At 58.8% G+C, this 13,046-nt stretch overlaps 4 protein-coding genes across 4 annotated transcripts; 3 read left to right on the top strand and 1 right to left on the bottom strand.

The window, feature by feature from the left end:
* Positions 1-63: 63 nt before the first annotated feature.
* On the top strand, positions 64-3,189 carry PSEUBRA_001019 (Cation-transporting P-type ATPase, N-terminal; the record flags this gene model as incomplete). Its single annotated transcript, XM_016434294.1, has 1 exon — positions 64-3,189. One exon carries the CDS (start codon positions 64-66, stop codon positions 3,187-3,189), a length of 3,126 nt encoding a protein of 1,041 aa, XP_016294405.1.
* Positions 3,190-3,800: 611 nt separating this feature from the next.
* On the top strand, positions 3,801-6,227 carry PSEUBRA_001020 (Mediator complex, subunit Med17; the record flags this gene model as incomplete). The annotated part of the gene is made up of 1 exon (XM_016434296.1): positions 3,801-6,227. The coding sequence occupies one exon, from the start codon at positions 3,801-3,803 to the stop codon at positions 6,225-6,227; it is 2,427 nt and encodes an 808-aa protein (XP_016294406.1).
* A 46-nt stretch (positions 6,228-6,273) lies between these two features.
* On the bottom strand, positions 6,274-7,425 carry PSEUBRA_001021 (Legume-like lectin; the record flags this gene model as incomplete). The annotated part of the gene is made up of 1 exon (XM_016434319.1): positions 6,274-7,425. The coding sequence occupies one exon, from the start codon at positions 7,423-7,425 to the stop codon at positions 6,274-6,276; it is 1,152 nt and encodes a 383-aa protein (XP_016294407.1).
* Positions 7,426-8,798: 1,373 nt separating this feature from the next.
* On the top strand, positions 8,799-12,269 carry PSEUBRA_001022 (Berberine/berberine-like protein; the record flags this gene model as incomplete). Its single annotated transcript, XM_016434287.1, has 1 exon — positions 8,799-12,269. The coding sequence occupies one exon, from the start codon at positions 8,799-8,801 to the stop codon at positions 12,267-12,269; it is 3,471 nt and encodes a 1,156-aa protein (XP_016294408.1).
* Positions 12,270-13,046: the final 777 nt, after the last annotated feature.

The following is a 13,046-nucleotide window of genomic DNA, read 5'->3' on the forward strand; positions in this document are numbered from 1 at the left end:
TACCTCTCATCGTCCGATAGCAAGGCGACATCGATCACGCGCACGGCTTCGTGCAAACCCACCATGGTTGGACCGCACCGATATCGTGGTCTCTCCGCCTCGGAGTACGATCTCAACACCGCATCAATACCCCCCTCTACATCCGAGCTGCCACCACCGGACCAGTTTGCATTCAGCACTACACTTCGCAAGGCGAATCCAGACGAACCATACGGCCATGGTGCAGGAGACCACAACGCATACCCGCCAACATTCGGGTCTCCTTCGCGTGGCAGGTCACACAAGCACCACGACTCGGACGCATCCATTCGGAAGGGCGCATCGATCGAAGTACAGCGGGTCGGCGTCCCCTCATCATCCTCATCTTCCTCCATCTACGCCGACCTCTCTGCCTCCGCGCGCTTCACGCATCTTTCGGTGCAGCAGTGTCTCGAGGCTCTTCACTGCCCTTCTCTCGAGTCGGGCCTGTCACCGCTCCTAGTCCACGAAGCCAGGCTCGAGGCGGGCGGCTACAACGAGTTTGCCGTCCGCGCTGGCGACGAGCCCTGGAAGAAGTTCTTAGCTCAATTCCAGGAGCCCCTGATCCTGCTCTTGCTCGCCAGTGCTGCCGTCAGCCTGTTGATAGGTCAGATTGACGACGCCGTCAGCATCACCATCGCCATGATCATCGTCATCAGCGTCGCCTTCTACCAAGAGCAAAAGTCCGAAAAGTCGCTCGAGGCGCTCAACAAGCTCGTTCCGCACTACTGCCATCTCATCCGCGAAGGCGTCACGTCCAGCGTTCTGGCCAACGAGCTTGTCCCAGGCGACGTCGTCACATTCAGCACGGGCGACAGGATACCAGCAGATGTCAGGATCTGCGAATGTGTCTCCCTCGAGGTGGACGAGAGCACCTTGACGGGAGAGATCAAGCCACGCAGAAAGCATGCCGACATCGTACCGAGGGGCGGAGCCACACCGACTGGCGAGGCAAACGGTGCCAACGGCCACGCTGCCAATGGAACCAACGCCAATGCATCCGAGACGACATCCATCAATGAGCGTGAGAACATCGCCTTCATGGGCACTCTCGTCAAGTCCGGCCACGGCAAAGGCATCGTCGTCGGCACAGGCGTCACCACCGAGTTCGGTATGATCTTCAGCATGGTCGACGAGGTGGAAGAGAAACGCACGCCGCTTCAACTCAACATGGACGAGCTCGCCAAGAAGCTCAGCATGATCAGCTTCGCCGTCATCGCCGTCATCTGCTTGATGGGGGTGTGGCAGCATCGACCTTGGCTGGAGATGTTCACCATCGGCGTGTCTCTAGCTGTGGCAGCTATTCCGGAAGGGCTTCCCATCGTCGTCACCGTCACGCTGGCGCTCGGTGTATTGCGCATGTCGCACCGCAAGGCCATCGTCAAGAAGCTGCCATCGGTCGAGACGCTCGGCTCGGTATCGGTGGTCTGCTCCGACAAGACGGGGACACTGACCACCAACGAGATGACGGTCACCAAATGCTGGACTGCCGAGGATGGGATCATCGACGTTGCGGATCACATGTCGCACAAGCATTCGCAAGCTTTGTCCAGAGCACTGCTTACTGGCAATGTCTGCAACAACTCTCACAGGAACGAGCTTGGAACAAACGTGGGTCAGGCAACCGACGTCGCTTTGGTCAACATCCTGAAAATTTTTGGACTCGAAGACCAAAGGCCTTACTTCAAGAGAAGCGCAGAGGTCGCATTCGACTCGGAGACCAAGTACATGTCAGTCACTGGCGTGCTAAGCACAGGCGGAGCAGGCGCTGGCGAGGCGGTCTACGTCAAAGGCGCCTTGGAGGTTCTCCTGGCGAAGAGCAGTTCCATTCTGGGCGCAGATGGGTCACCAGTGCGACTGGACGAAAGCTGGAAGAAGAAGGTCACAGAGGCGTCTGAGAAGCTGTCCAGTCAAGGACTCAGAGTCATCGCATTTGCCTCGGGTCCGAGCGGCAGTCTCGACTCGCGCACACTGACTTTTTCGGGCTTGCAGGCCATGCAGGATCCTCCCAGGCCAGGCGTCAAAGAGGCCATTGCACAGCTGGCTCGCGGTGGTGTACAGGTCGTCATGATCACGGGCGATTCTGAGGTCACGGCTGTAGCCATGGCGAAGCAGCTCGGCATTCTGTCCCCGTCATCCTCAGCCTCTACAACGGGGGTGCTGACAGGTCGTCAGATCGACGCGCTCACCGAACGCCAGCTACAAGAACGCATTCCATCGATATCGGTGTTTGCACGCACGACCCCGAGGCACAAGATGTCCATCATCTCCGCTCTGCAGTCCGCCGGTGCTGTCGTTGCCATGACAGGCGACGGAGTCAACGATGCTCCTGCACTCAAGATGGCCGACATCGGCATCAGCATGGGAAAAGGCGGCACGGACGTCGCCAAGGAAGCAGCGGACGTCATCCTGGTCGACGACAATTTTGCCACCATCCTTTCGGCCGTCGAAGAAGGAAAAGGGATCTTCCTCAACATCCAAAACTTTCTGTCCTTCCAGCTTTCCACGGCTGTCGCAGCTTTGACGCTGATCACACTCAGCACGGCCTTCCGGCTGAAGCTGCCGCTCAATGCGATGCAGATTCTGTTCATCAACATCCTCATGGACGGTCCACCGAGTCAGAGTCTCGGGGTGGATCCTGTGGATCGCAAGAGCGTCATGTCGCGACCGCCCCGCGTTAAAAACGCACCGGTTCTCAACAGGCGCCTATTCTACCGCATCGGTTTCAGCGCTACCATGGTCGTCCTTGGTACACTGTACGTGTACATTCACGAACTGGTTCCTGCCGACATCGGCCTCCCGCTGCACGACGGCGCGCACACCGAAAAAGTTGCAGACCAAAGAGACAGCACTATGACCTTCACCTGCTTCGTCTTTCTCGACCTTGTGTCCGCCGTCCAAAACCGTGGCCTGTACACGGCGATTACGGCGAACAGAATGCTAGGATTGACAGTGAGCATCTCCTTGGTCGCACAACTGGGGATGGTCTATCTGCCTCCTTTGCAGGGGGTGTTTCAAACGACGGGGCTGGCGTTGGGGGATTTAGTGTTCCTGGCCGCTATTGCAGGGGTTAGTTTTGTGCTGCATGAAGGGAGGAGGTTCGTCGAGAGACGGGTTGTCGAGAGGGAGTTGGGGGAGAGTGCCGCGGTAGGGAGTGGGGAGTGGGCGTGAGAGTTGCTCAGTGTACCCATCGAGGCTCGGACCTGCAATGCTAGAGGCTTGGTGTGGATCATGACGAGTAAGAAAGGTGAAAAGCATCTGCTCGAACGTGTGCATTTGAGATGGTGGGAGCACTTCGTGGACGCATGATGAGCAAGCGGGAATAAAAAATAAATTAAATAAACAACAGGCCTCTGCACGGACAATCAAGAAGAAATGCTCTTTGGCGTCGTTGACTTGAACAGCTACCACCACCATTACTTTCCAGATTGCTCGCCGAACGACCAGTATCTACACGGAACACAAAGACGGAAGTGTACGCGAGACCTCTGCATTCACCTCTCATCACCTGCTCGGGCCCTATCGAGGTTAATTCCACCGTTGTCCGCACAGCACTCGTGTAAAGATCTTCACCTGGTATCTTCCGTTCCCAAGTTGGACCACCACGTCGTCACTCCCCAGCTCCTTTTACGCACCTCTAGAATCGTTTCTGTCGGCCCGAGACCCTTCGATCACGTCGCTTGCAACTTTCTGCTCGACCGCACAATGCAACATTCATAGACAGCGATCCACACCCGATTCTCCCCCGACTCACAACTCTCCGGAGAGCTTCGTAGTCAGCCATGTCATCTTCCACCGAGGCAGGTCCATCGACGTTCAAAGAGATCCCCCTGACCATCGAGCCGGTGCACATCTACACATCATCTTCGTCTACATTTGAACGCGAGCGCACGCTGACGGACGTCCTCGCGGACGGAACGAATGTCTTTGCACAACGCAAGCCGGCGGGTGCGCAGCTGAGCGAGGATGTTCGACGACTGTGGGCCGAACGGGGCGACTTCTCGCGCTTCCGTTCGGAGGATCTCAAACGGGTTCGCGAGGTCGACTCCACCGCCGAGAGCGATGACGAGGAGGACGAAGTGGCGCCACCGAAGGACGACGAAGAAGGTCTCTTGAGGAAGACCGACGAGAGAGTGGGTGGAACCATCGCGGAAAGCGAATTTGTCAATCTTCGTAACAAAGTGCTAGCCAGTCTCGACGTGGCGCACTTCAACTCCATCCATGCACACCAGCTCCTAGGGATGCTATTGAAACAACATCGGTCTTCGTCCTCAACGAGCGGAGGAGCAGCGGCAAGGATGGGTTCCCCCGCCCCCAGTGTCGGCGGTCAATCCACCCGCTCCTCCACCACCGCTCCGGTCAAAGCCCCACTGGGAATCTTCGCACACCTTCAAACGGGGAATCGGGAAGAGGAGTTCGTACTCGATGCGCTCGCCATCGCACTCTCGCGCACCAGCCTCAACAGCAGTACTGCCGTCCGACGCGAGATCCCCACCGACGCCGACGACGAGGAGGAGGACGAGTACGACGTGGATCCCACCAGCTCAGATTATGCGCTCAAGCAGGCAAGGCGGGAGCTCGAGGCGGCGGCAGGGTGGAAGGAGAACAAGTTGCGCGAGTTCAAGGTCGTACTGGAAACGAAGCGGTCTGCGATCCGAAATGCCGCGGAGCTGCTGGACGATGCGGCGGGCGAGCTGCGACGGAGTCAGGCGGGGAATCGCGAGCGATGGAGGAGTCTCATCGGTCTGCACAGTCGAGGGTGGGGAATGACACCCGGTCGACCCCTTCTGGACGTAGAACGTTTCGGGGTCAGCACGATCGACGACGAAGAGGCAAACGAAACATCCGGGGCCTCGACGAAAGGAGAAGCCAAGAAGAAGAGCGCTGCTGCGGGACTGCAAGGTTTCGGCACCCCCCTCGTGAGCTCGGATGGGAAGGTCAAGGAGGAAGGTGCGAGGGATGCGTGGGTTGGATTTGGACTGCCCGAGGCGCCGATCGAGTTGAGGAGACGGAGCATCGCGTATTGGGCCGACTTGCCAGCATCCACAGGTGGTTCGACGGCGGAGGATGTGAAGAAGAAACTGGTGTTTCCCGATAGGATGCATCGTCGACTTCGGGTGCGGTTCGTTCTGTGGCCGGCTTCGTCGTCGACCGTCTCGAATGGTTCGGGTGGGAAGCAGGAGGGGGGAAGGATGGAGTGGTCGAGCGATGCGTCGCCCGGCGTGAGCGGCGACGAGAAGCAAGGACCGGTGGTAGCAGGCCAGATCCTGGATCAGGAGCTGCAGCAAGCGTCGCGCGAAGCAACCGACGAGCTCGTGTTCGGCGATGTGGTCGCCCAAGCTCGACTGTTGCCCCCGGCATTTGGGGTGAGGTTGACCTCGAGCTCCGTGCGCATCGTCCTCACCAAGCGACTCGATTTGGTCGTCGAGCTTGTGCCCACAACAGACTCGACAGCGGAAGCTCCACCCTCCCCAGAGGCGGAAGCGACACCCGAGGCAGCTCCGGCATATGCACCGCACGCCGCGCTTCTACTGGCGTTCCTGCGACTCGGCCCTTTGCGCAAGTACCAGGCCTTTGTTGCCGCGACGGAGCTGGGTCGGCGAAGCGATGCAGCTGCGCGAGCGGCGGGGATCAAAGCAGGAGCGCTGGCGGTGCCCAAAAAGTCTGCGTCGGCTGGCACCGGTAAGAGCGACGCGAAAGGCGGTGCGGCGGGAGGCAAATCGACCAGCGCAGCGTTGAGCAGGCTGGACACGGTGGGACCCGTGATGGTCGGGCTGCACTACTGGTCCTTCGTTCATCGGCTTGGGAAGACGTTACAGGACGTGCAGGCGAAGTCGCTGGAGAGAGGTGTCGAGGTCAAGGTGCAGCTGGTGCCCGTGATGGGTTCGGGTGGGTCGTTGACCCAGCTCACGCGCGTGCTGGGTGGCATGGTCGACGCTACGCCGTCCCTGGCTTACCCTCGAGAACGCAGACCAGAGCAAGAGCCGGCGAGGTTGGACGCTCTCCAGGGTCACGCTAAGGTCTTTGTGCACGCTAGTGGCTCGCAGCGGCTGGTCGCCACGCTCACGTTTAGCCAGCCCAGCTTGCTCAGTGTCCAATTCACCGCATCGCCAAAAAGCACCGGCGTCAGGCTCACCACCAAGCCGCTGGCCGTCGACCTGGACACGTTGGCCACATTGCTCATCCAACAACTCGCACACTACTCCTAATGCAACAGCCATTTTTGGACGATGTGTGTTTGATTGCGATGTGATTTCAGAAGCGTTTCATGTTCTGCCTCTTCCTCCATTGCCAGCCTAGCATGCCGAGCGCGCCCACCGCTGCCAAGATGAGCGACCATTTGATCAAAAAGAACAAAAAGCCGAAAAGCGCCTTGATGGCTCCTACCAGCCCTCCTGAGCCGCTGCTCTTGGCGTGCGGACTGCTGACGTCGCTCGAATGCCCCTTGGTATTGCCGCCGAACGACCAGCCTTTCTTCTTGGGCTTGACGCCGAATTTCTCGGGGAAGTGCTTGATGCGCTCCTCCCTAAGCTGTGCCGGTGTGCGATTGCGATAAACGATGTTACTCGTTGTCACCGACACGAGGTCGTGGTTGTCGCTGACGTCGCCTGTGAGGGCGGAGAAGCCGAGGTAGGGGTTGAGCGGAAGAGTGATGTTGTCCAGCTTGAAACAGGATTCCCAATGATCCCATTCGGAATGATGGATCTGCAACTCCGTGTAAACGTCCTTGACATGGATGAGTTTGCCCTTGGTCGCCACCTTTGCGTTTCGGTAATCGATCGAGCAACCGGCCACTTCCTGACGCGCACCATCCTTGTCGTTCTCATACGCCTCCACGCCGTTGCCATTCATAATGCTGACCCGTGGAAAGCTGTATGGATGCCGCGAATTGGGATATGTATCCAAAAAGATGCCCAGCCCGGTAAAGTAGTTGACGCTGCCGAACACAGGGCCTGGCTTCGCCCTCTCTTGGGTCAACCACATCGCCATTCCGTCGCCAGCAACGTGACTTGCATGACCCGCAACTTTGAACTCGAACACCACCTCAAAGTTTTCGGCGGTCAAAGGCAAGCGCGTCCACAACCAGCCCATCTGATGAGGACGGTCTTGGGTGAGTCGGATGTGCTTGTTGGTGTCGACGATGGCGTCCGCTCCGAAGTCCCAGAATTTGTTTTGGAGGTTCGAGTCGACGTAGGGGGCGTAGAGGGAGTGGGAACGAAGAGGGACAATGGCGTCCGAGTCCATCTCGCGCATCTGGATGTTTTTGGACGAGGCGGAGACGGTGGTGAGGGTGAGCAGGAGGAGGGCGAGGAGGGTGGCGAGGTATGCAGTGAAACGTGTCGACCTTGGAGCAGCAGCAGAGGGCCTCCGCGACAGGTTGCTGGGGTGTGTGGATATCGACTCCATGATGGAAGATGTGGTTTGGCTGTCGTCAGGCCTCTACACGATGTATGACGAGACAACCAGTGGCACAATCGCTATGATAGGGCGGAGAACGACGATGAGGAGAACGGTGTGATCAGTGGTGATGATGGCTTGGAAGCGACTCGGAAAGAAAGCATGGAGGTCGGTGCACCGCTTCGCGAAGAATTGATGTCGCCAGCGGGCGGGTGAGACATGCACGCTTCCACGTCTGCCGACCGAAGCAGCGCAATTCGACGACCGTTGTAGGATGTTAGACTTATGGACCGGGAAAGGTGTTAGACCGAGGCTTGCGGAGTGCGAAAGTGGGAAAATGAGGAACTGCGTGATTACATACAAGGGCATACGCGGTGAAAGCGGGTTCGTGCAAAGACGGATGAGGGAAAGCAGCGAGAGCGTCCAATTAGAGAGACCGAAAGCGATCGCTGCCTTTGCGCGTGGCTTGACAAGGGAGCCGCTCTGCTTCGATAGCCTAGCCCAGCCCGGCCAGCTGGATCCGCCCTACTCCGTCCATTCATTCGATGAAGGAGAGCGCCCATGAAAAAGCCAATTCTTAAGCCGAAAAGGGCCTTTTAGAGTCGCTCGATAGCCGAGCTGCTGTTTGTGAGCACGCCTGCCTCGCCTCTGCAGTACCCGCTTTGGCGCTGCGCTTTGTGATTCATGATTTGTGCGTTTGTATGCGCGCTCAAGCGTGACAATTGAGAGTGCGGATCGGCTGCTGTGCTGCCTCGAATTCTCCACTTTACCCGTGGCTCTTTCCAGTCGATGAACCTTCGTGCACCATCTTGACCTTCTACATCATCCTCCATCATCTTTCTCTCTCTCGATCTGGTCACACGGAGGCCCCCTGGCAGCGCATACAGCCCAAATAGCAGCCGGGTCATAGATCGCAGTCGGGTTTGCATCATCCTTTCGCCTGGATCGAGACACATTTGTTTCCAACCTGTCGATTCCTTCTCATCACAGCAAGCAACGCTCGACCCCCCTTCTATCACACTACCCACACTCGCGGAGATCACTCCGACGACGTCTCAGTCTCGGCTCGCTTCCGCGACACCTTTGTCAGCGCTGCTAAGTGATCGCTTCGACTTAGGCGGCACCTCCGACCTGTCGCTTCCGAGTTCAGCCTTCACAGTGTCTCTGCCATCTTTACAGTCCATTAGCACCGACGCCGCCTGCAACCGAGCCGGCTCTTGCATTCTCAGCCAGCCTCATCGAAGCCTCAGGCTTGACTCTCACTCGATCACGGCCCACAGGCCTTTCACTCAGCTACGACTTTGGTCCTGCCGCACCATTCTGCACTCGCAGGACTCATAGCCGACGCCATTTCCCGCTAGTCGCTAGCCGCACCATTCATCATGACTACTCGCATACCCCCATACGACATCCCTGAGCCAACTCCTTTGACAAAGGAAGAAGTGAGGGACACATATGCTCGCTTCGAGTCGCTTCGAGCCGACTTGGCCCGCACCTTTCGAGGTCAGATCGCCATTCGAGGAGAAGCCGTCTTTGCAAAGAGCATCACCATCTTCAACGATGCCGCTCCACTTGGCGGCTGGATGGTAGCCATACCCGTCGACGTCCATGACATCTCGACCGTCGTCAAGTTCTGCGCAGCTCATCGCCTCTCACCTTCCATCAAGTCGGGCGGCTATGCCACCGCTGGTTGGTCCATTCAGGGTCAAGTCGTCATCGACACTTCCTTGATGGATGACGTCAAGCTCGTCGTGCCAAAGTACTTGCCCTCCGAGAGTGCCGCCGCCATGCAGGGCGTCGACTCGTCTCCCTTGACCGTGCCCGCTGCTGTCGGTCCGACTGCAACCTACAACCCTACCGGCATGTGTGCTGTGGGCTCCGATGGCCTCTGTTCGTCGTCCGAGCCTTCCTCCTCTCAGCCTACTACAAATTCCGACATGGCTTCGTCGGCCGTGGCAGCGATCGATCCCATCACCGCTAGGACAGACGCAGACTCGATCGTACTTCAGAGCGACTCCGTCAGCGCAGCAGATCGTCTCGTCAAGCAGCAGATTCACAGCACCTGGGCCACTCCCATCCAGGACACCGTCACCAAGCGCGACCCCTCCAACGGAGAATCTTCCGAGGATATCGATCCGCAGGACCCCGCAAAGAACGCGCTCAAACGCAAGATGCGCGCATCCGACCAAGCATCCATCGGCTCATCGGATCCAGCAGCAGCTGGTCTCGTCCGACGCAGGACAGATCCCGTCGAAGACGCCAACGTCAAATCAGCCTACATGCAGCACGGCCGAAGCCACGAGAGTGGAGCAGACGCCGACAGCGAGAGCTCTGGCGCCAGCTCTACACGCGATCGAAATAGCCGCGATGGCGATGTCTCCGAAGATCGTCATCGATCCGATTCCAGTGGCGAGCCATCAAATCCAGACGACAAGAAGCGCACCGTCGCTGCTTCCAGGAGTGACTTCCTCGACGCTTCCGAGCCTCGCGATTCGGCCCCGCTTTACCGTACACCAAATTCGGGGTCCGGCTCTTCTGATCAGCCGAGAGCCGCGCCCGTCCCTGCCAAAGCCTGGGTCGATCGTCAGCTCGATTTGTCTGGCAACGCATCCGATTCTCCCAGTGGTAGCAACTCAGGTTCCACGGGCGGCGGCAGCTCATCCAATCTTGCTTCCAGCTCCACGTCAGCTTCGAAGCACTCGTCCGCCAAGTCCTGGAACGCCAGCGCTGACCGAGCAGACGTCAAGATGGACACTGACGCTGTCGGAGGCGCCAGCACCGATGACATGGAAGATGAGGCTGCCCGCTTCAAGCGTCCAGATGCCATTTCGCTGCCCAGGCATACTGCGCCATCCTCTTCACAGCGACGGGGCGTCTCGCGATCTGGCTCCGGGTCAGGATCAGGATCCGCATCCGACTCGGGTCGTCAACGTCGAGACTTCTCCGATAGCCAAACACCAGATGACTGGGATATGAGCGCCAGCGCAGAGCATCGACGATGGCACCGACACCACCGACCGCCTTCCGCCACACCAGGTGAAAAGATGAAGCTGCCCGAAGGCGGATTTGTCTGGCGCAGCGACGGTGCGGATGCCGGAATCTCGAGCATATCTGCCGCTCCCGGGTCCTTGCCGTGGGATGCCGAAGCGTTTGCAGCCAGCCCTGAAGCTGCTGGGGCTGCAGCCGCTAAACGACCCAGCTCGCGCAGTGCACGCTCTTCGTCTGGCGAAGCCTCCTCGAACGAGATGGACACTAGTCGTCCGGGTGGGCCGGGCTACTTTGGCGCTTCCACGCTGAGCGATTTGCAGGATGCCTGGCCCACCAGCACGTGGGCGGTCAATCAGGAAGGAAGCAACGATCCCTCCTCGAATCTGCCACGTTTCATCCCGTCGCCTCTGCACAAGTATGGATCACCCTCGCCAACACCGCAGATCCCCGACCCGTCGAATCCCTACACTTTCAATACTCGTCCCGAGCCGTCCCCCAGCATCGCAGCCGCCATCCTGCCACCAGGCATGTACGAGGATCGCTATGCGCTGGCCTCCTTTGGTCCCGGTGTCGGCATTCGAGGACTGGACGCATTTACAGATCAAGCGGGACGCGAAGGCAACTTCCTCGCCGCCATGAGCGAAGATGGCAAGGGCAAGGAGAGGCAGATGGACCAGCAGGACGCTCTGCCGCCGCTTGTGGTCAACGGCGTGCCGTACCACGTCCCTGTCTCTGCCTATCCCGTCGGATCTACAGCCATGACCACGGGCGGGTTCGGCTACCTCACACGCGCCTACGGTCTTTCGCTCGACAACATCACCGAAGTGGAGATGGTGCTGGCTGATGGCACCATCGTCACGCTCAACGAGGATTCGAAGAAGAAGTCGCAGCTCGAGCAGGACCTCTGGTGGGCAGTCCGGGGTGCAGCACCATGCTTTGGCATCGTCACCCGACTCACTGCCAAGGCGTACCCCGTGCCCTCAGTGTACTCGGGCAACCTGATCTACCCGCTCAACCCTGCCACTGCGAGCTCCCTCATTCGACACTGGCGAGACTGCCTTAAGGCGGGCCTGCCGCGCAACTTCTACACCAACCTCATCCTCACCGCTGGCCCAAGCAAGACGAGCCACGTGATTGTCATCCAGGTGTGCTATCTTGGTCCCAAATCGGACGGCGAGGCTCTTGTGCAGGCGATCAGCAGCTGGACGGGCGAGCGACTGCTTCTCAAAGATGTCGAGGAGCGCAGCTTCCTCTCGCAGCAAGATGGCGTGGCCAAGGTGCTCAAAGGCGGTACGGGACGACGCTGGATGGTGCGAGGAGACCTCATCTCGACGCTGACCGACGACGTGATCGCCAAAAGCGTGCGCAATTTCCAAGGTCTCGGTAGCCGTGCCGTGTGGCTGTTCGAGCTCATGGGTGGTGCTGTCGAGGACAGCCCTGCGGACGACACGTGCATCTGCCCAGAAGCCCGCGCGGCCAAGTTCACCGTCGGATCGCTGCAACAGTGGAGCGGCAAGGCGGAGGACCGCACGTGCATCGAAAGCGTCGAGCGCTGGCTCAACGAAGTTGTGGACAAGGTCAGCGTCGGCGGACCGTATCCGTGCTTCTTGGGCAGGTCGGAGCGCATGGATAGGGTCATCGGTGCTTATGGGTTGGAGAACTTCAAGAGGTTGTTGGAGATCAAGCAGCGCGTGGACCCGGGGAACATGTTCAGGCACACGTTCGGGCATGGATTCGTGGTCGACGATCCAGAGAGGCTGTTGGTGGAGCTGGAGGAGAGGAGGGAGGTGAGGAGACGGGTGCAGGAGCAGCAGGCCCAGCAGGCGGCTCAGTTGAATGGTCAGGGGAGCTCGTCCCAGGAGTAAGGGCGGGTTTGATCGTAGTAGCAAGGCTCTTGTATCAGTCAAAGACGCACATGTTTGCATCCGTATCGCACCAATCGATCCTCTTGGCCCACATAGACGATGTGGTGACGAGGCTGCACAGTCGTGACGAGTGAACCACACCGTGAGATACGGCAGCGGTCGTGCTGATTGAGGAAGCTCTTAACGCGTGCCTCATCTGAGCCCGATCTTGCGGGAATCGGAAATTGGGAAGACCGACGGCCACGCTGTTTGGACGGGCAGGCTTGCCGGTCACCCCGCGTCCGCTTTTTTGGCCGGTATTTGCTTCTTCCCTCTCGACCATCACCAACACCGACTTCGTCAAACCTTACTCTCTTTCAAGGGCGAGAACGCATTCGGCCCAATTCGGCACACTTTCTGACTACGGTGCGACGAGGAGCGGAAGGGCCTTGATCAACACAGTCGGGCGTAGTGCGAAAAAGGAATCGGTATTGTCTCCCCCACTTGCTGCATCGGCGTGGAGGAGTGTACGACGCGTCTGTTGCGTTTGCCGCTGGTCACCTTCGATAGCGGGGAGAGGTCCGACAGCTCGCATCAGCGGCTCAGGATCGTACGGCTGCGCATCTTGGATCTCACGACGTGTTAGTGCTCGGACCGCATCTACCGATCAGCCTGCTGCATCAAGGAGGCACGAACTGCATTCAGCAACACCTTCGACTATCTGCATCCATCTTTGGATACTTTGGCTCGGAAGGCGCTCGTCATCGTGCAAGTAGCGGATACTTAAGGCTCGAGCTG

The sequence above is a fragment of the Kalmanozyma brasiliensis genome, assembly GCF_000497045.1.
Source record: "Kalmanozyma brasiliensis GHG001 unplaced genomic scaffold PSEUBRA_SCAF11, whole genome shotgun sequence".
Taxonomy (NCBI): Eukaryota; Fungi; Basidiomycota; class Ustilaginomycetes; order Ustilaginales; genus Kalmanozyma; species Kalmanozyma brasiliensis.